The sequence below is a fragment of the Pan paniscus genome, chromosome X (genome assembly GCF_029289425.2).
Source record: "Pan paniscus chromosome X, NHGRI_mPanPan1-v2.0_pri, whole genome shotgun sequence".
Lineage (NCBI taxonomy): Eukaryota > Metazoa > Chordata > Mammalia > Primates > Hominidae > Pan > Pan paniscus.
Genome location: NC_073272.2, coordinates 102,184,973 through 102,207,122, shown reverse-complemented (window position 1 = coordinate 102,207,122; position 22,150 = coordinate 102,184,973). Strand labels below are relative to the sequence as shown.

The 22,150-nt window shown below is 39.5% G+C and overlaps 3 protein-coding genes across 15 annotated transcripts in view; all 3 read right to left on the bottom strand.

The window, feature by feature from the left end:
* The window catches only part of GPRASP2 (G protein-coupled receptor associated sorting protein 2), a 117,882-nt gene extending 117,062 nt beyond the window's left edge, over positions 1-820 (bottom strand). Inside the window, exon 1 of the mRNA XM_034950141.3 lies at positions 688-820. The gene's annotated coding sequence lies outside the window, so the exon portion shown is untranslated. The remainder of the gene's footprint in view (positions 1-687) is intronic.
* Positions 1-6,814, bottom strand: part of GPRASP1 (G protein-coupled receptor associated sorting protein 1) — a 63,585-nt gene extending 56,771 nt beyond the window's left edge. For 4 of the 13 annotated variants that reach the window (XM_063601832.1, XM_063601833.1, XM_063601838.1 and 1 more), the window contains exon 1: positions 688-825. The gene's annotated coding sequence lies outside the window, so the exon portion shown is untranslated. Of the gene's footprint in view, positions 1-687; positions 860-4,236; positions 4,460-4,829; positions 4,876-5,307; positions 5,421-6,492 lie in introns of those variants that run through there. The other 9 variants (XM_063601839.1, XM_063601842.1, XM_063601843.1 and 6 more) reach the window with 7 other exon arrangements.
* ARMCX5 (armadillo repeat containing X-linked 5) lies at positions 2,180-4,242 on the bottom strand. Its single transcript, XM_034950145.3, has one exon. It carries the CDS (start codon positions 4,195-4,197, stop codon positions 2,521-2,523), a length of 1,677 nt encoding a protein of 558 aa, XP_034806036.1. The 5' UTR covers positions 4,198-4,242; the 3' UTR covers positions 2,180-2,520.
* Positions 6,815-22,150: the final 15,336 nt, after the last annotated feature.

The window sequence follows — 22,150 nt, the reverse complement described above, 5'->3', positions numbered from 1 at the left end:
CACATCAAATGACATCATCAAAAGTGAAAAAACCTACAGAACAGGAGAAAATATTTGCAAATCACATAGCTAATAAGGGGCATGTATCCAGAATATATATATTTTAAAACTCCTACAATGCAACAATAACCAAAAACACAATTAAAAATGAGCAAAGAATGTAAACATACATTCTCTAAAAAATATACTCAAATGGCCAATAAGCACATGAAAAGATGCTCAACATCATAAGACTTTTGGGAAATGCAAATTAAAACCACAATGATATACTACTTCACACCTCCTAAGATGGCTATTTAAATAATAATGGAAAATAACAAGTGTCACCAAGAATGTGGATAAATTGGAACCCTTGCATATTGCTGACGGGAATGTAAAATGGTACAGGCACTGTGGAAAACAGCTGGTAATTCCTCAAAAAGCTAAACAAATCATACAACCCAGCAATTCCACGTCTAGGTATATATCCAAAAGAATTTAAATCAGGGACTCAAACAGATACTTGTACTCCAATGTTCACTGCAGCAATATTCATAAGAGCCAAAAGATGGAAACAACCTAAGTGTCCATCAACAGATGACACCTCATGAACAATCTAGGAGATGACTTCGCATCCCACAATTCCCATCCAAGGAGAGACCATCAACTTTGTGCTTTGACACAAATACGTACACACCCCACACTCACCCTTCTCTTTAGCTGATGTTGGAAAATTCCATAGCCATCAACTGATTAAGTGTGTGCTCCACAGGGCATTTGAGACACAGAATTATTTCCAAAGGGTCTGGTCCAATTGTATTTTGATGATCTCCAACACTGAGAGTAGTACCCACAGCTGGTATTACAGGCTACAGGAGTTCTGTGGATTAAAAAATGTTATAAAGAACTTCAAAAATCATCTAAATTGAAGTTTCACATTGCAAAAAAGCTACCTTGCTTGTTTCCCTTAATGCACAAGTGTAGCTAACTGTGCTTCATTTAAACTTTTAGATGTACCACAATAGATTCACAACTGATCCTAGTAGAAATTAAACTACAGATAGCTATTAAAAGTAGGGATCCATTACACCATATTGAGATTTTCCACTTTAGACCTTCCCCTAAATGCATAAAAAGTTAGGAGAGGAAGGTCAACAGAAAGACCATTTGTATACTGATACTAATATTTATATTTCCCAATTCTGGGCAGTAAATTAACAGTAAAAGAGGCAGGGGGTAGGAGAGGCAGAGGTGACCCCAAAATCCTAAACTATACATTGTCATTCTATTCCACAAATCCTTGCAGAGAACCTAGCTTTTGTTAAGAATAAACAGGACAAGCTTAGTATAGACAACATGGCTTCAGCTCTATAAACTATGCGAATAGACAGAACAGTGGGTTTTATGGGAATTAATTTCTTCCTAACTACGCACTTCTAAAGGAATTTGGTATCCTGTGGCTACGCCATACATAGAGCTGAGCTCTGACCAAAAAGAATCAGCACAAACAAGGGGCTGCTACCAACTGTGGTACAAATCACCAACTCCAAACATTGGCCAGAAAACAAAGGTAAGGAGTAAACAGTCACCAGATGAGACAGACGAGATTATCTATGAAGCAGTTTCAGTAGGTAATCCCCAGAAAGACTCTCCTCTGAGGCCCAGGACTTCAGGGGGAGAGAATCACAGATGAAGCAGTAAATCTGATACCCCTGGATAGGGAGGGAGCTGTTGAAGGCACAGTGGGGCTGGGTCCCTTCAGAACCACACTTCCTGTGCAGCTGTCCATGGCTTACTGAATAGGGGTGAGAACCAGGAATCCTCTTGGGGTTAAAAAGCTTCAAGGCATCCTGATGAGACATTTTATGTGAAAAGCTGAGCACAAGTTCCGGAACTGAGACTACAATGAAAGCATCTGTATTCCCTTCCTCCTTACTCCCTTCCCCAGAGCTGCCCAGATAGGGCTTCATTCCTCATTTGAAGCCCTATCAGTAGGAGCCTACAGACAACTAATAGCACAGTCCTGTCTTCTTGCATAGTGATTCTACTTTTTAAGTATGTCGAAACTAAATAATCTGTCAATGTGAACTTGTTTTGTTTGTGCCCCACTACAGACACACAGGCAGTGTTCTTCACCATCTTTATGCTCTCTGTGCTTTATCCCCCCAGACTAGATTTCAGCTGAAGAACTAGGACAATATTTTCACCAGTTTTAGCATGCAACTTTATTAACAACATGTAAATAAAATCTCAAAAGAATACACATATCAATATAAAGCACAGAAGTATAGCTTACTCAGGATGAATAGATTCATTATCAGGTCACGTTGCAGAAATACCAAAAATATCTCAATTTATATACTATATAGCACAATAAAAATCAGCACATGTTCAGGATCTCAAGATTAATTGGTATCCATAAAATTGCCTCCCTCAATCAACATGGAAAACATAAGTATTGAATTTATAATTACAATATGCATTGGTTTCATATTGCAACTCCAAAAAACTGTTTGAGGCTTTATGAGAACAGAGGGGTATTCAGAGTTTTAGTATTAATCGTATGACTTTATCTCTCACTTCGGGATCACTGTGCTCTGCTAAGTCTTGGAGTTTCTGACCAAACTGTTTTGCTTCCTGGAATATTGAAATAAGCTCAGATTTAGTGAACTTTTCCTTGGTAAATAGCTTTGCCTTTGTTTTGAACTGAAAATTTATATTCTCAAATATTTCAATAATATTAAGAATATTGGCCTTTGACTCATTCTTGTTAAAGGGTGCAACCAATGATGACAGTACTTTGGCACTGATCAATTCTCTTGTATTGGCGTGATTTTTAGACAAACACGAAAACACTTTTAAAACATAAAACTTGGTTTTGACACTTCCCTTATTTAACAAGGTGAGGAAATCTGGAATATAACTGGTAATCACATAGTGATCTTCAAATTTTATACTCAAGTGCCCTAGTAATTTCAGTCCAGCCAGCTGCACAGGGGAGTTCAAGGGGCAAGAGATTATGCCTTTACAAACTTGATGTATATATGACTCCCCTGATTTTGGTTCTTCGGAAGACTCAGAGCTGTCATCCACCATACTTAAAGCTCCAGGGTGTTCTTTAACATTGGGATTATTGACCAAGTTTTCAATCATAACAGTAATACCTACATCATGAATTATATCTTGAGTAAATGGATAAGCAGGACTGATGCCCATTATCATTGTAGCTATTTCATGAATGAAAGGATCCTTAGTTAACTTAAGGAGGGCAACAAGTTTATCAAACTCTTTAGGCTCTAAACTAAAGCCACGTGATTTGCAGTGGCAGGCCTTCGGATTAGGCCCATACTTTTCCCTTTGCCTAATCTGTTTTTTGATCTCAGCTAAGGTCTGGTAATAAGGCCCATGATAAGGTGGGATCTTGGTCAAAGGTCGAATCCCCAGAGGAGTTTCAATCAAGGTCTCAACCAGGGTCCAGTTTCCTTCTGGAGGCAAGGATTGCTCCCCTCCTTCAACTGGAACTAGGACAATATACCTGGCCCTTGACCATGCTATTACCTTTTGTTTTATAGTAAGTGTGGGTTTGTGTGTGGGCTTGGGCTTTTCCTGGATCTTAGGTAGGGGCTTATAAACTTGAAGAGAGGTCTCTTCTTCAGGCCAGAACCAGGACCCTACACTAGGCTCTTCTCCAGTCCAGAACCAGGAGCATATATTTTCTTCATCCTCATCACTGGATTTCATCCCAATGCTGGCCTCTTCCCTTCTGTCAGGTCTGGACCCAGTATTGGCCTTATCATGTGACTGGGCATAGGACCTAATATTTGCCTCAATGACAGCAACAACCTTGACTTCAGACTTGGTTACAGTACTGACCCTAGACATAGGCATGGCCTTTGACTTGGTTTGTGGCACTATACTGCGTTCTGCCAGGGGTTTTGTCTTAGTCTCAACCATGACTCTAGTCTTAGTTGTATCTTCCACCTTGATCACTTCCCTTGTCACAGCCATAGCCTCCCTGTAGGTCACTGTATGTGTCCTGGTCATTGCTCCATCACCAGCTTTGGCCTGGGTCACTGATTCTGTTTTCAGTTCTGCCTCAGCCACTGCCTTGGCCTGGGTTTTACCATTCACTCTAGCAGCGGCAGGACCACTGATTCCATCTTGCAGGCCAGCCTCAGCCTTTCCTCTAGCCCTTGCTTCTGTCCCAGAGTCAACCATGTTCCAAGTTTAACGTAAGGACAAGTTATATACCCCCACCCGTCTCAGCCTTGACTGAAGTTTTGTCCCGGTTGGTGTTTTCACACAAAGTCCAGTAGTCACTCTGTCCCCTTTCCAACTACAGGCTCTGCCAGTGATATAGAAAACATGCAGAGGAAGCTCACTCAAGGTAGGGAAGGATGGCTGTGCATGGGCCCAGCCCTGTGGAGGGTGGTGGTCTTCAGCCACTCCAAGGCCACCAGATCTGCCACTGAAGTAGGACCTAGGGGTGGAGGAAGGAAATGGGGCTTTGAGTCTCTTCCAACTTTTTTCTCCTCATGCTGATCAGCACAGGGAGACAGGAGAATATGGAGATTCAGTGCTAGGTGAGAGAGGTAGATAATTAGCAAACTCTCTCTCCCTTCATTTCACCCACTCCCTACACTTCCAAGTGCCATCAGCCTTCTTTCCAGTCACCAAACAGGAGCATAAGGAGTAGGAAAACTGGATGAGAAGCTGAGGAATCCCTTTAGTGGTTCTTGACCCCTGCTGGAGCCAAGCAGCTCTCCACTACTCCATCCTACAGGTCTACCCAGGCAATCCCCACACTCATACCAACCTGCACTGATCTGGAGTAACTTTCTCCTCCTTACCTTGCTTCCAATGGTGACAAGCCCTACAGCAGATCTACAGGCAGACCTATGGACAAATAAACAAACAGGAGAATGTGGAAACTGATCTCCTGGTGACAGACCTTGGTCCCTTGCCCCTATTCTTGCCTTTCCAGATTTTGTCTAGTGTTTCCCTCCTCCTAGTCCCCTCTCCCCCACTGCTTTGTTTCAGGGCTACTCCTCCTCCTCCTTCCTATTGCCCACCATCTTCCTCTTCAGTGATTGCCCTAGAATGTCCCTCGTTCAGATTAGACTAGGTTCAAGCATGAGAGCAGGACAAGCAGTGGAGAGTGGGAAAGGCAGCTTAGCATTCTGTACCCCCACAACTTACCAAGACTCCCAACTAAATCAGCAGCAGCAGGGGGTGGGGCAGATGGGAATAATTGGTAAAATGACAAAACAGAAGAAATGGAATTCTCTAGTCGAAGTTGCCCCCCTGTCCCTGTACCTTTACACCAACCTTAACAGATACAGGGCAATTTTCTCTTCTTCGTAATTTCCTAGTTTTAAGTTGGGTGACCATTTTACAAAACTTCACAACTGACAGTTCCACAGACCTGGGGACAGATCTACCTACAGGGATTCACAAAAACAGAGACCAATAAATGAAGACACAGGAGACAGTTGAGGCTGTTTTTGGTAGAGACCAGCACCTAGGGCACAGATTCTTTCTGGATATAAGTACCTGTTTGGCAAACATTTTCTATCTCCCCTTTTTCTCCCACTCCTAAATCTCCAAGCCCCTCTGCTCTATTCTCAAAGTCTGACAATCCCCATACAGAGACAACTCAAACATCCCTACAAGGTAGTAGTAGTGGTGTTAGTAGGGACGAAATGCCTAGACAAACCACGGAGGCTGGGGAAAAAATGAAAAGTATTTATTTCCATATTTCATCTGGGTTCCTATGTTTCCTTCCTCTCTCCCAAAGCCTATCATTTTCTGCAACATAATGCGGGTAAGGGAGGACATGTTAGGAAAGCTGGCAGAGAGTTCTGGAGGCTCCCTTACACTCCTGCCTACTCTAATCTTAGCCATCTACCACCTCCAAGTACTGCCTCCCAAGTACTGCCCACTCTGTACAAACCAGGCCAATTTTCTTTTCCTTCTCCTCTCCCCTTGAGGTCTGCTGTCCCCTACAGATCTTTACAGAAACATGGAGTGCTGCAAACTTAGGAACAGATTTACACATAAAAACGCGTGATACACACCCAAAGAACAAATGAAAAGACAGAGAGAGAGACGTGGTTATTAATGGTCAGACCAGTAACCAAGACATGAGACCCTTTTCAAATCCAGAGCCTTGATTATCAAACATTTACAACCTCTTTTTACATTCTCTCCCTCTCAGGGCTCCCCAGACAACTGTCCTCGCCTGTGGAAGTAGCCCTCTCTTCCTCATCTAGTCTGCCTTTTCCCTGCTAGAAGCTGCAACCTTTTTCTTCCCAAGCATGGTCTGAGGTGAACCGAGTGTATGGAAATCAAGCTAGCAAAAGGTAGATCATTTTTTTTTAATTGTTGTGTGCCATTCCAATTACCCATCTCTCTCTCCTTCTCACCGCCCGCCTCCCATGACCAGGTCGCGTATCCAGTGTTCACCTCTGATACCCACATCCACCCCCAAGCGATGCCCACCTTCTCACTGACCTTCTCTGCTTGGATCAGAGGCAGTTTTCTTATTTCCTTGCCTCGAGGTGCTGTGTCATACAGCAGCAGGAACAGACAGTCAGACACAAGGACTCGAGGCAATGGCGGCGGCTGTGTATGGGGATTGACTCGGCACCTGGGACTCAAGACGAGATAACCGCTTTATCAGATTAAAGACTGCGATTGGCAAACTGTTGTCACTTTTGGTATTCTTTTCTCCTTCCTGTTCCCAGGGCTCCTCAGAACCTCGCGCGTAGTTACCATTTAACATCTACCTTTTCCTCCGCAGACGAGGTTCTTCCACGTCCGGGTTACCCACAACGGCAGTGGGAGGAGCTAGAGCGTAGTTTATGGGGATCCGGCTTATGGAAGCGGAGTGATATCAGGCTTTGTTTAGAGCCGCGACTCTTTTCTGTCGGAGGGCTCCCTGTCCTGTACCCTGTGGCCGCTTCAGGTATTGGAATGCGCAGGGACGAATTCCGGATATAGGGAAAACGGCGCTGGAACAAGAGAGGCAGACAAATACCAGAGTGTTTCTGTATTAGTTCCCCTTTTGCGGGAGCTCCCCCCACCAAGCCTACCATTCTTTCCTGAACTGAAATGCACACGGGTTTCCAGCGGTGGTGTCAGGAAATCTCTTCTGGCCTGACAGGCGGAAGTGTTCCAGTCTTTCGAAGTTCATCTCTCCAAACACAGAGGCCCACTGAAATGGGCGGTCTCGGGGTGGGGCCCAGGGTAGGAAAGTCAGCAAAGAGAGTCAAGACTGAGATAGGAGGATACATACTAATCGATTCCACAAACTTTGTGTTCCTTCGAGTTCTCCCTCCCAGCCCTTAATTTTCATTTTCTTTTTTTTTTTTTTAAGTTCTAGGATACATGTGCAGGATGTGCGTGTTTGTTAAATAGGCAAACGTGTGCCGTGGTGGCTTGCTGCACCAATCAACCTATGACCTAGGTATTAAGCCTGACATGCATTAGCTATTTTTCCTAAGGCTTTCCCTCACCGCCCCCCACAACCCCTGACAGGTCCCAGTGTGTGTTTTTCCCCTCCCTGTGTACATGTGTTCTCATTGTTCAACTTCCACTTATAAGTGAGAACATGCAGTATTTGTTTTCTGTTGCTGCATTAGTTTGCTGAGGATAATGGCTTCCAGCTCGATCCATGTCCCTACAAAGGACATGATCTCATTCTTTATTATGGCTGCATGGTATTTCATGGTGTATATGTACCACATTTTCTTAATGTTATCACTGATGGGCATTTGGGTTGATGCCACGTCTTTGCTATTGTGAATAGTGCGGCAATGAATATACGTGTGCGTGTATCTTTGTAATAGAATGATTTATATTCCTTTGGGTATATACCCAGTAATGGGATTGCTGGGTCAAATGGTATTTCTGGTTCTAGATATTTGAGGAATTGCCACACCGTCTTCCACAATGGTTGAACTAATTTACATTCCCACCAATGTAAAAGCGTTCCCATTTCTCCGCAACTTTGCCAGCATCTCTTGTTTCTTAACTTTGTATTAATTGCCATTATGACTGGTGTGAGATGGTATCTCATTGTGATTTTGATTTGCATTTCTCTAATGATCAGTGATGTTGAGCTTTTTTCCATGTGTTTGTTGGCCACATAAATATCTTCTTTTGAGAAGTGTCTGTTCATGTCCTTTGCCCACTTTTTAATGGGGTTGTTTGTTTTTTTCTTGTAAATGTAAGTTCCTTGTAGATTCTGGATATTAGACCTTTGTCAGATAGATAGACTGCAAAAATTTTCTCTTCTGTAGGTTACCTGTTCACTCTGATGATAGTTTCTTTTTCTGTGCAGAAGCTCTTTAGTTTAATTAGATCCCATTTGTCAAATTTTGCTTTTGTTGCAATTGCTTTTGGCAATTTGCCTGTGCCTGTGTCCTGAATGGTATTGCCTAAATTTTCTTCCAGGGTTTTTATAGTTTTGGGTTTGACATTTAAGTCTTTAATCCATCTTGAGTTAAATTTTGTATAAGGTGTAAGCAAGGGGTCAAGTTTCAGTTTTCTACATATGGCTAGCCAGTTTTCCCAACACCATTTATTAAATAGGTAATCCTTTCCCCATTGCTTGTTTTTGTCAGGTTTGTCGAAGATCAAATAGCTGTATATGTGCAGTCTTATTTCTGAGTTCTCTATTCTGTTCGACTGGTCTATGTGTCTGTTTTTGTACCAGAACCATGCTGTTCTACAAGGTTACTGTAGCCTTGTAGTATAGTTTGAAGTCAGGTAGTGTGATGCCTCCAGCTTTGTTCTTTTTACTTAGGATTGTCTTGGCTATACGAGCTCTTTTTTGGCTCTGCGTGAATTTTAAAATAGTTTCTTCTAATTCGGTGAGAAATGTCAATGGTAGTTTGATGGGAATAGCATTGAATCTATAAATTACTTTGGGCAGTATGGCCATCCTTGAGCAGTGGTTTGTAGTTCTCCTTGAGTAATGATCTTACTGCTAAAGTATGTCTATCAACTGATAAAATTTTAAAATCATCATTCATTTTCATAATAACTGCTGTTTTATGACTTATGTAATTATCTTAGGAACATTTCAGACATTTGAAAGATCCAAAGCAGAAAAGGTATCTTATATACACCTTAAAAAATGAGGATATCAGAGAATAACCTAAGTATATTATTAGCGCCAGGCTTCATTTCTCTTTTTTGGGTGGCAGGCGCTATGAACAGTAAGTTGAAGCAAGGAGAAAAAAAATGCCCTTGCTCCAAGATTTTTACTTGGCCTTCAACTTTTAGCCAGAAAGCCCATTGGAGATTCAAGTTGATTTTTATTGTTAAAGGAATACTCATACTTCTAATCTTACATTCTACCAAAAAGAAAAGTGACTTAATGCTTTCTCTAAGTACACCTCACGGCATTGCTTGAGAGCTGAAAGATCCAACACATGTTAGCAATTGTTAGTAGCAATTTTAGGTACTTAATTATCCATTCACTGGTTGGTAATCACTTGGTGCATATTCTTCAGATTGTTTCTCTTTCTGTAATGTATTCTCAGATATCAAAACACTCCAATGTATAAACATGTAAAATACATTTCTTTGCAAAATCGTGATTACCCTCTGAGTAATATATTACCTTACCTCTTTTCCTTATTATGATATCTCTGGATTTTTATTTGCCATTTCATTTGGTTGAGCATATTTTCAAATATTTATTGTATATTTACATAGTTCTTTGTGCATTCTGTTATTATTTGCCAATTTCTCTATTTTTTAAGAGATCTTTGTATGCCAAGCATACTAACCCCATGTCTTCAATATAGATCATAAATATTTTCCTACACCTTATTTGTGTGTATGTATGTATGTATATATGTGTGCATATATATATGCACTTATAAATAATTTATATTCTATTTATGCACAATTTGTGTATGCTATATATGGAGAAAGCTATACCAAAGACATTAATATGTAGTTATATGTATATAAAGCCATATGTATATATACATATATCTCTATACATAAGACATTTCAAATTTTATAGTTTTTTTAATTTTAAAATGTAGTATAGTTCACTATTTAAGAGCAAATACAAACAATATACGTGAGGACATTGAAAGTCTATTGAAAGTCCACATGATGGGATAGAAAAATATTGGGATGTTTAGTATTTCCAGGGCTTGAGTCCCTGAAAAGTAATTCACAGTATTTTTTCTCTGAGGAAAGTCACTTCTCGTAACACTTGATATGAGTCATGGTAATAAAAATGGTAGGATCAAGGGAGATAAAAAATGTATAATACCTGGAATATAGTATTTCTAAAAGTTTTAATACCCTACCCCTTACTTCAGTTTTTCTATGTCAACAACCTGTGTTTCTGCCTGAATGACACAGCACCTCAGGGACTAGTCATTACCCATGACCCCCAACACCTAGGCCTCTTGGTACAGGGAGCAGGATTTCACCTACACCATCATTATTTTCATCATCAATAGAGTTGTTAAGTTAGTGAGGGCCACATCTTGGATGTGAACATGATGATATGAACAGTATGACATGGCTTTAGGGCCAGTACTCTTAACCACTGCACCACAGAACCCCTGTCCCAGAGATATCATGATCGCCAGAATCAGTGAGCATTTATGTGGTCACTCTCAACATCCCCTGTGGCCTATGTGCTGTGAAATATCAAGATAACCACTGAACAAGGTCTAGGTCTGTGTGGAAGTTATGATGACCTCTGTAAAACTGCATTAATGTATAAAAGAGAAGGGAAGCCTCACTGGAGATGTCAGAGTCTCCTTGAAGAGGAGCTGTACCCAGAACAATGGGCAGGACTTATGGAGGCTGGATGGGTGGAAGGGAGAGGGAGTCTAGTATGACTGGAGTGAAGACTGGGGTCCTCTCAGGTGAATAGACAGGGCTCAGAGATAACTGACTGGACACTACAGGGGTCTGAGGTCATCCTGGTGTAGGACCAATTAAGGAAAGAACACATTGGTTTCTACAGGATGCTACATAGTTCCTTTACACAATGAATTGGCACAAATGTTAGTAAGACGAAAAGTGCCCACGTATCTGCCAGTCATTCATGGCGGCAGAGAAGAACCAGGAGCACTGAGAGTAGTAAAGATAAATTGCTGTTCAGTTTCCTAAGCCTTCATTAGTAGGAAGTGGATTTCACAGGAAATTGTTTATAATTAATCAAACCTGTCCGTCTGAAAATTATATTCTCCCCTTAAATTTTCTCTGACTCTAAGTTTCATGGACTCCAATCTACCAGCGAGTTTTTGCCTGCATTCTGGAGTCATATTCTCAATCAGAGCACTCTCCTCATGTGTTAATACTTGCTCTTTCATTTGTTTTATCTCTGTATCCTACCAGAGATTATTCAGAGGCTTTTCCCCTCCTTTGTAGCCTCAACTCCTTTCATCAGCTCAGTGAGTTGTATTACAACACAGACTGCTTTGACAAGCTTAGGCAAAATTTAACACTCACTATCAATATCTTTTACATATTTCTTTTTTGCACTTATTATTTCTTCAGAGTTTAGATCTGACTACCAGATAGAACTGTGGTTGCTGGCCAAAGACATTGTGGAGATAATTCCCTGATGCCATAGACACATATCTGTGAATGAGAGTTTTGCTACTTTTTCTAGGTATTCATTTTGCTATTATTCAGAGTGCTTGACCAAGCTCAATCATGTTCTATCCACACAGAATTTGCTATTCAGATGCTACCAAGCCATTTAGAAATGATGTTTTCAAACTGGGACGCCTGGGATAATATCTATCCATTCATTCACTTATCCCTGTGAAAAAATTATGATTGTTTGACTGTTTCCATTGACAAGGCTATCAAGTTCTACTGGTGATTGAGAATCACTCCAAGAACTTGCCCCCTCTTGAAGACAGGAATAATTATCCTCTCACAAAACAAGAGGTTTAAGACACCAAAACATTGAATAATTCTTTCTGTTTTTCTTCTTTTTAAAAAATAAAAAACTGTAGCTTTACAAAAAATGTCTCAAAAATTCCCATGGTCTGGAAAATGTATGTATGTGGTGGGGCAAAATTAATATAGGAATGTCATAAAGAGCAATATTATTTCAAGTAATATGGGAAGAAAAAGTATTATGTTATTTTCTCCTTCCATGCTTTTTGAGGTCTTATTTATTTTGCCCAAAATACATAATTCTTTGGAATCTCTGCTTCAATGTGTAATCACACACGTGGCTGTGTACATAAATTATGTTTACATTCTCTGAGGGTAAATTAATATAGGGGATCTTGGGTGATGTATTAGACCCAGGGAGAGGAGTGTGCAGAGAGTATGGGAGAGAGGATCACACAAAGAAGCTGAGGAGAAGTTTTGGCCAGCCATTATGGGGATGTCATACTGGGAAGTATCCTCTCTGAGGGGCCCTCTCTACAGTTTGAACTTATCAACAGACCTTGATGAGCAGAGATGGAAGCAGGTCACCCATATTGGTGTGGCCCCAATGGGGCAGCTTTCCTAGGAAGGAAATCTCTGTGGCTGGAGTAAGTCCTCTTCACAACCGTTTAAATATGAGACAGAGAAATAGGGGCTGGCTGAGCCTTAGAGCTAATGTAGGCATTGTCATGCTGCCTGGCACACAGCATGGCACATTCTTGTCTTTCAGCATGTGGTTATGAATGAATGAAGGTGACTGCTGGGTTTAGTCTGTGAGTGAGTACCCACATCCTCATGGGATGTGGGCAGCTGCAAGTAAGCAGGGTCTGAGTACTTCCGTTCTCTGGGCACTGGAGGCCATACACTCAAGAGATAAACAGCAGTATCATTCAAGAGGTTTCAGCCATTCCTTCCCCATTGGAATCCATAAACAGGCCCCATAGGATGGTTGGAACTATTAAACAAGTTCAACAGGGTGGTAATATACAAGATAAATATGCAAACATCAATTCATTTCTATACACTTGTGATGAACAATCTGAAAATACAATTTATAAAACAATTCCATTTATAATACCATTAAGAATAAAACATTTGGAGATAAATTTAACCAATAATAGATAACTTGTATACTTAAAACTATAAACTATCATTGAAAGAAATAAAATGAAATCTAAACAAATGAGAGAAAATTTCCTGTTCATGGATCTGAAGACAGAATATTATTAAGATGGCATTATGCCCCAATTTTATCTACAGATTCCACACAACCCGTATCAAAATACCACTTCACTTCTTTTCTGAAAATGACAAGTTCATTCTAAAATCCAAATAAAATGCATGGATTCAGAATAGCCAAACAATCGTGGAATATAAAAAGTTGGAGGAATTCAATTTCCCAATTTTAAAACTTACTACAAAGCTACATTTATCACAATGGTGGTATTGGTAAAAAGATAGACATATAGATGTCTGTTGGAGTACAGTTGAGAATCCAGAAATAAACCTATATATTTATGGTTATCTGATATAAGAAAAGAGTGCCAATACCATTTAGTGGAGGAAATTGGTGTGTTGTCTTCAAATGGTGTAGGGACAACTGACTATCCACATGCAAATATACAAAAACTGGCCGGGCGCAGTAGCTCACGCCTGTAATCCCAGCACTTTGGGAGGCCGAGATGAGTGGATCATCTGAGGTCAGGAGTTGGAGACCAGCCTGGCCAACATGGCGAAACCCCATCTCTACTAAAAATACAAAAATTAATGGGGCGTGGTGGTGCGTGCCTGTAATCCCAGCTAGTCGGGAGGCTGAGGCAGGAGAATTGCTTGAACCTGGGAGGTGGAGGTTGCAGTGAGCCCAGATTGCACCACTGCACTCCAGCCTGGGCCACAGAGCGAGGCTCTGTCTCAAATATATATACATATATAAAAATTAATTCAAAATGATCAAAGATCTAAAAGTAAGAGATAAACTCTAAAAGTCTTAGAAGGAAACAAAAGTCATCTTTGTGACTTTGAATTAAGAAATGGTTTATTTTTTATGACAACAAAAATGTAAGTAACAAAATAAAAAGTACATAAATTGGATTTATCAAAATAAAAGTTTTTATGCTTCAAAGGATACCATCAAGGTGAAAAGGCAACCCACAGAATTAGAGAACATTTTTGCAAATCATATGTATTAAAAGGAAATTGTATATGGAATATATAAATAAACGCTTACAACTCAAAAGTTATAAGACACCTGAACTTAAAATGGGCAAAGGAACTGGATAGAGACATTTTTCCAAAGGAGATATACAAATGGCCAATAAGCAGATGAAAAGATACTCAACATCATTAGCCATTAGAGAAATACAAATCAATACCACAATAAGATACCACTTCACACCCACTAGGATGTCTATAATAAAAATAGTAAGTGTTGGCAAGGATGTGGAGAAACTGCAAACTTTATACTTTGCTGGTGGGGATATAAAATGGTGCAGCCACTTTTGAAAATGGTCTAGCAGGTATTCACATTGTTAAACATAGTGTTATCATATAATCCAGCAAATTCCACTCCTAGTCATGTACACAGAAATGAAAACATATATCCACACAAAAACTTGTGCATGAATTTTCATAGCAACATTATTCATAATAGCCAAAAATGTAAAACAACTTGAATGTCCACCAACTTATGAATGGATAAAGGTGGTATATTCATACAATGGACTATCATTCAGCATAAAAATAAAAGAAGTACTGATACATGCTCCAACATGGATGAATCTTGAAAACATGCTAACTTTAAGAACCCAGTCACAAATAATGACATATTTTATATAATTTCACTTATGCGAAATGTCCATAATAGGCAAATCTATACAAACAAAATGTATATTAGTGATTGCCTAGAGCTCAGAGGTATGGGGAGTTTGGGGTGACAGTTAAGAGAACTATGGTTTCTTTTAGAGGTGACTAAAATGTTGTAGAATTGGTTGTGGTGACTAATGCACAATTCTGTGAAAATACTAAAACCCACTGCATTATACATTTTAAATGGATGAGTTGTATGATATGTGAGTTATATTGAAATAAACCTGTTAAAACATATTTGAAGAAATAATGTCCCCAAACATCCCAAATTGGATGAAAAATGCTAATCTAAATATCTAAGAATCTCAACTAACTGTAAATAGAATAAAGAGTAAGAGATGTTAGCACATCACAAACTGTTGAAAACCAAAGACAGCAAACCTGGAAGGCACTAAGACAAAATGGAATCATCAAATACAAGAAAGTCACAATAATATTATAGCTGATTTGTCATCAGAAACAATGGAGGCCAGAAAACAAAGGGATGACTGTCAAGGTGCAGAAAGAAAGAAAAAAATGTCAAGCCAAAATTGCATATCTATTAGGCTGGTGCAAAAGTAATTGAGTTTTTTGCCATTATAAGTAATGAACATTAAAAGTAAAAAACTGCAATTACTTTTGCACCAACCTAATAGTAAAACCATACTTCAAAAGTGAGAGTGTGAAAAAAGATATTCTCAGGTAAACAAAGACTGAAAGAATTCATTGCTAGTAGTCCTGTCTTTACAAGAAATACTAAGGAAATTTTTGCAGGCTAAAATGAAATAACACCAAATGCTAATATGAATCTATACAATGAAATAATGAGCACTGGTAAAGATAATTACATAGGTAAATGTAACAGTATATATATATGTATTATTTCTCTCTTCTTCTTAAAAATATTTTCATTGATGCTAATAGATATACATAGTTTGAAGGTACATGTGATAACAATACATTCATATAATTTGCAAAGATCAAATCAGTGTACTTGGGATATCCATCACCTTAAATATTTGTCTTTTCTTTATGTTAAAAACATTTGAATTACTTTCTTCTAGCTATTTTGGAATGTACAATAGATTATTGAAAACTGTAGTTACCCTACTGATCAAACCCTAGGTCTTATTACATGTATCAAATATGTATTTGCATCCATTGATCAAGTTCTCTTCATCTCCCTTCCTTCCTATCCTTCCCTGTCTCTGGTAACCACCAATCTACTCTCTATCTTCATGAGATCATTTTTTAGCTTCCACATATGAGTGAGAACAATCAATGTGTTTTTCTGTGCTTGGCTTGTTTCACTTAACATAATGACCTCCAGTTCCATCCATGTTTCTGGAAATGACAGTATTTCATTCTTTTTTTATGACTGAAGAATATTCCATTGGATATGCAAACCACATGTTTTAACCCATTCTTCCTTTGATAGGTACAAATGGCCAACAGGTATACAAAATGTTCAACATCTCTAATCATCAGAGAAATTAAAATAAAAACTACAATGAGATGTCATTTCACTCTAGGTAAAATGTATTTTATCAAAAAAACAGACAATAACAGGTGCTGGTGATGATGTGGAGAAAGGAGAACCCTCACACATTGTTGGTGGGAATGTAAATTAGTGTAGCTACTATGGAGAACAGTATAGAAGTTCCTCAAATAACTAAAAATGAAAATTCCATATGATCCAGCAATCCCACTACTTGATATATATCCAAAAGAAAGGAAATCAATATATCAAAAAGATATCTGCATTCCCACGTTTATTACAGCACTATTCACAATAGCCAAAAATCTGGATTCAACTTATTTCTTTCCTTTTAAATGACTTAACACACAATTGCATAAAATAATAATTATAAAACTGTATTGATAGCTTCATAACATGAAAGATGTTATATTTATTACAATGATAACACAAAGGAAGGGGGAGTAATGGCACTATATTGGAAAAAAGAAATGACACCAGATGGTAGTTAGGATCTACAGGAAGAAATGAAGATTAATGAAAAGAGTAAACATGTAGGTTAATGTAAAAAAAGATAAAGATATTTTTACTCTCAACTTCTCTTAACTTCTTTACAGATGCAAGATTACATAGGGCAATCATTATAACACTGTATTTTGGGGGCTTATAATACACATCAATGTAATATATATGATAATAATAACACAAAGGGGGACAGAAGAATGGATATATATTGAAGCAAAGTTTTTATATTTTCCGGGAACTAAGTTAGTGTTAGTTTAGACTTCTGTTCTCTGGTCTGACAGATAAAGAGCTTGAAAGTCATCACTGTTGTCCTTATAACAAGGAAAAGGCGTGAAAAAAACTGAAAAATGAAAAACTTTGCTCATATCCATAAGAGAATTTAGGTCACAGGACAAACTGCTTGGCCCCAAAAGTGGAGAGACAAGTGAATACAGACAGCTCATGCTCATGAATCAAAAGACATATTCCCCAAATTGATTTACAGATCCAATACAATCCCTATCAAAATTTCAGCAGGTGTTTCTGAAAAAAAAAAAGAAAAGAAAATCTGACAAGCTGATACTAAAATTTATATGGCAGGGCAAAGGTCCCAAAATAGCCAAAACGATCTTGAAAAAGAAGAGCAAAGTTGAAGGACTTACACTTCCTTATTTCAAAACTTACTATAATGCTATAGTTATGTCAGTATGATACTAGCATAAGCACAGATATGTATATCAGTGGGTCAGAATTGAAAGTTCACAAATAAACTTCTGCATTTATGGTCAATTAATTTTAATAATAGTGCCAGGACATTTAAATATATATATTTTTAAAATAAATGATGCTAGCACAATAGAAAGTCCACATGTAAAAAGATAAACTTAGGATTGGCTTGGCGATGCGGGCTCTTTTTTGGTTCCATATGAACTTTAAAGTAGATTTTTCCAATTCTGTGAAGAAAGGCATTGGTAGCTTGATGGGGATGGCATTGAATCTGTAAATTACCTTGGGCAGTATGGCCATTTTCACGATATTGATTCTTCCTACCCATGAGCATGGAATGTTCTTCCATTTGTTTGTATCCTCTTTTATTTCCTTGAGCAGTGGTTTGTAGTTCTCCTTGAAGAGGTCCTTCACATCCCTTGTAAGTTGGATTCCTAGGTATTTTATTCTCTTTGAAGCAATTGTGAATGGGAGTTCACTCATGATTTGGCTCTCTGTCTGTTGCTGGTGTATAAGAATGCTTGTGATTTTTGTACATTGATTTTGTATCCTGAGACTTTGCTGAAGTTGCTTATCAGCTTAAGGAGATTTTGGGCTGAGACAATGGGGTTTTCGAGATATACAATCATGTCGTCTGCAAACAGGGACAATTTGACTTCCTCTTTTCCTAATTGAATACCCTTTATTTCCTTCTCCTGCCTGATTGCCCTGGCCAGAACTTCCAACACTATGTTGAATAGGAGTGGTGAGAGAGGGCATCCCTGTCTTGTGGCAGTTTTCAAAGGGAATGCTTCCAATTTTTGTCCATTCAGTATGATATTGGCTGTGGGTTTGTCATACATAGCTCTTATTATTTTGAGATATGTCCCATCAATACCTAATTCATTGAGAGTTTTTAGCATGAAGGGCTGTTGAATTTTGTCAAAGGCCTTTTCTGCATCTATTGAGATAATCATGTGGTTTTTGTTGTTGGTTCTGTTTATATGCTGGATTACGTTTATTGATTTGCGTGTGCTGAACCAGCCTTGCATCCCAGGGATGAAGCCCACTTGACAATGGTGGATAAGCTTTTTGATGTGCTGCTGGATTTGGTTTGCCAGTATTTTATTGAGGATTTTTGCATCGATGTTCATCAGGGATATTGGTCTAGAATTCTCTTTTTTTGTTGTGTCTCTGCCAGGCTTTGGTATCAGGATGATGCTGTCCTCATAAAATGAGTTAGGGAGGATTCCCTTTTCTTCTATCAATTGGAATAGTTTCAGAAGGAATGGTACCAGCTCCTTCTTGTACCTCTGGTAGAATTCGGCTGTGAATCCATCTGGTCCTGGACTTTTTTTGGTTGGTAAGCTATTAATTGTTGCCTCAATTTCAGAGCCTGTTATTGGTCTATTCAGAGATTCAACTTCTTCCTGGTTTAGTCTTGGGAGGGTGTATGTGTCGAGGAATTTATCCATTTCTTCTAGATTTTCTAGTTTATTTGCATAGAGGTGTTTTTAGTATTCTCTGATGGTAGTTTGTATTTCTGTGGGATCGGTGGTGATATCCCCTTTATCATTTTTTATTGCGTCTATTTGATTCTTCTCTCTTTTCTTCTTTATTAATCTTGCTAGCAGTCTATCAATTTTGTTGATCCTTTCAAAAAACCACCTCCTGGATTCATTGATTTTTTGAAGGGTTTTTTGTGTCTCTATCTCCTTCAGTTCTGCTCTGATCTTAGTTATTTCTTGCCTTCTGCTAGCTTTTGAATGTGTTTACTCTTGCTTCTCTAGTTCTTTTAATTGTGATGTTAGGGTGTCAATTTTAGATCTTTCCTGCTTTCTCTTGTGGGCATTTAGCACTATAAATTTCCCCCTACACACTGCTTTGAATGTGTCCCAGAGATTCTGGTATGCTGTGTCTTTGTTCTCGTTGGTTTCAAAGAACATCTTTATTTCTGCCTTCATTTCGTTATGTACCCAGTAGTCATACAGGAGCAGGCTGTTCAGTTTCCATGTAGTTGACTGGTTTTGAGTGAGTTTCTTAATCTTGAGTTCTAGTTTGATTGCACTGTGGTCTGAAAGACAGTTCGTTATAATTTCTGTTCTTTTACATTTGCTGAGGAGTGCTTTACTTCCAAGTATGTGGTCAATTTTGGAATAGGTGTGGTGTCATGCTAAAAAGAATGTATATTCTGTTGATTTGGGGTGGAGAGTTCTGTAGATGTCTATTAGGTCCACTTGGTGTAGAGCTGAGTTCAATTCCTGGATATCCTTGTGAACTTTCTGTCTCGTTGATCTGTCTAATGTTGACAGTGGGGTGTTAACGTCCCCCATTATTATTGTGTGGTGGTCTAAGTCTCTTTGTAGGTCTCTAAGGACTTACTTTATCAATCTGGGTGCTCCTGTATCGTGCATATATATTTAGGATAGTTAGCTCTTCTTGTTGAATTTATCTCTTTACCATCATGTAGTGGCCTTCTTTGTCTCTTTTGATCTTTGTTGGTTTAAAGTCTGTTTTAGTCAGACACTAGGATTGCAACCCCTGCCTTTTTTTGTTTTCCATTTGTTTGGTAGATCTTCCTCCATCCCTTTATTTTGAGCCTATGTGTGTCTCTGCACGTGAGATAGGTTTCCTGAATATAGCACACTGATGGGTCTTGGCTCTTTATCAAATTTGCCAGTCTGTGTCTTTCAATTGGAGCATTTAGCCCATTTACATTTAAGGTTAATATTGTTATGTGTGTATTTGATCCTGTCATTATGATGTTAGCTGGTTATTTTGCTCGTTAGTTGATGCAGTTTCTTCCTAGCCTCGATGGTCTTTACAATTTGGCATGGTTTTGCAGTGGCTGGTACTGGTTGTTCCTTTCCATGTTTAGTGCTTTATTCAGGAGCTCTTGTAGCGCAGGCCGGGTGGTGACAAAGTCTCTCAGCATTTGCTTGTCTGTTAGGGATTTTATTTCTCCTTCACTTATGAAGATTAATTTGGCTGGATATGACATTCTGGGTTGAAAATTCTTTTCTTTAAGAACGTTGAATATTGGCCCCCACTCTCTTCTAGCTTGTAGAGTTTCTGCCAAGAGATCAGCTGTTAGTCTGATGGGCTTCCCTTTGTGGGTAACCCGACCTTTCTTTCTGGCTGCCCTTAACATTTTTTCCTTCATTTCAACTTTGGTGAATCGACAATTATGCATCTTGAAGTTGCTCTTCTTGAGGAGTATCTTTGTGGCGTTCTCTGTATTTCCTGAATTTGAATGTTGGCCTGCCTTGCTAGGTTGGGGAAGTTCTCCTGGATAATATCCTGCAGAGTGTTTTCCAACTTGGTTCCATTCTCCCCGTCACTTTCAGGTACACCAATCAGATGTAGATTTTGTCTTTTCACATAGTCCCATATTTCTTGGAGGCTTTGTTCGTTTCTTTTTATTCTTTTTTCTCTAAACTTCTCTTCTCGTTTCATTTCATTCATTTGATCTTCAATCACTGATACCCTTTCTTCCAGTTGATCGAATCGGCTGCTGAAGCTTGTGCATTTGTCACGTAGTTCCCGTACCATGGTTTTCAGTTCCATCAGGTCCTTTAAAGACTTCTCTGCATTGGTTATTCTAGTTAGCCATTCGTGTAATCTTTTTTCAAGGTTTTTTACTTCTTTGGGGTGGGTTCAGACTTCCTCCTTTAGCTCGGAGAAGTTTGATCGTCTGAAGCCTTCTTCTCTCAACTCATCAAGGTCATTCTCCATCCAGCTTTGTTCTGTTGCTGGTGAGGAGCTGCATTCCTTTGTAGGAGGAGAAGTGGTCTGATTTTTAGAATTTTCAGTTTTTCTGCTCTGTTTTTTCCCCATTTTTGTGGTTTTATCTACCTTTGGTCTTTGATGATGGTGACATACAGATGGGGTTTTGGTGTGGATGTCCTTTGTGTTTGTTACTTTTCCTTCTAATAGTCAGGACCCTCAGCTGTAGGTCTGTTGGAGTTAGCTGGAGGTCCACTCCAGACCCTGTTTGCCTGGGTATCAGCAGTGGAGGCTGCAGAACAGCTTATATTGCTGAACAGCAAATGTTGCTGCCTGATCGTTCCTCTGCAAGTTTCATCTCAGAGGGGTACCCGGCCATGTGAGGTGTCAGTCTGCCCCTACTGGGGGGTGCCTCCCAGTTAGGCTACTCAGGGGTCAGGGACCCACTTGTGGAGGCAGTCTGTCCTTTCTCAGATCTCAAACTCCGTGCTGGGAGAACCACTACTCTCTTCAAAGTTGTCAGACAGGGACATGTAAGTCTGCAGAGGTTTCTGCTGCCTTTTGTATGGCTATGCCCTGCCCCCAGAAGTGTAGTCTACAGAGGTAGGCAGGCCTCCTTGAGGTGCGGTGGGCTCCACCCAGTTTGACCTTGCTGGCCGCTTTGTTTACCTATTCAAGCCTCAGCAATGGCAGGTGCCCCTCCCCCAGCCTTGCTGCCACCTTGCAGTTCAATCTCAGACTGCTGTGCTAGCAATGGGCGAGGCTCTGTGGGCATGGGACCCTCTGAGCCATGCGCAGGATATAATCTCCTGGTGTGCCATTTGCTAAGACCATTGGAAAAGCGTAGTATTAGGGTGGGAGTGACCCGATTTTCCAGGTGCCATCTGTCACAGCTTTGCTTGGCTAGGAAAGGGAATTCCCTGACCCTTTGCACTTCCCTGGTGAGGCGATGCCTCACCCTGCTTCGGCTCATGCTCAGTG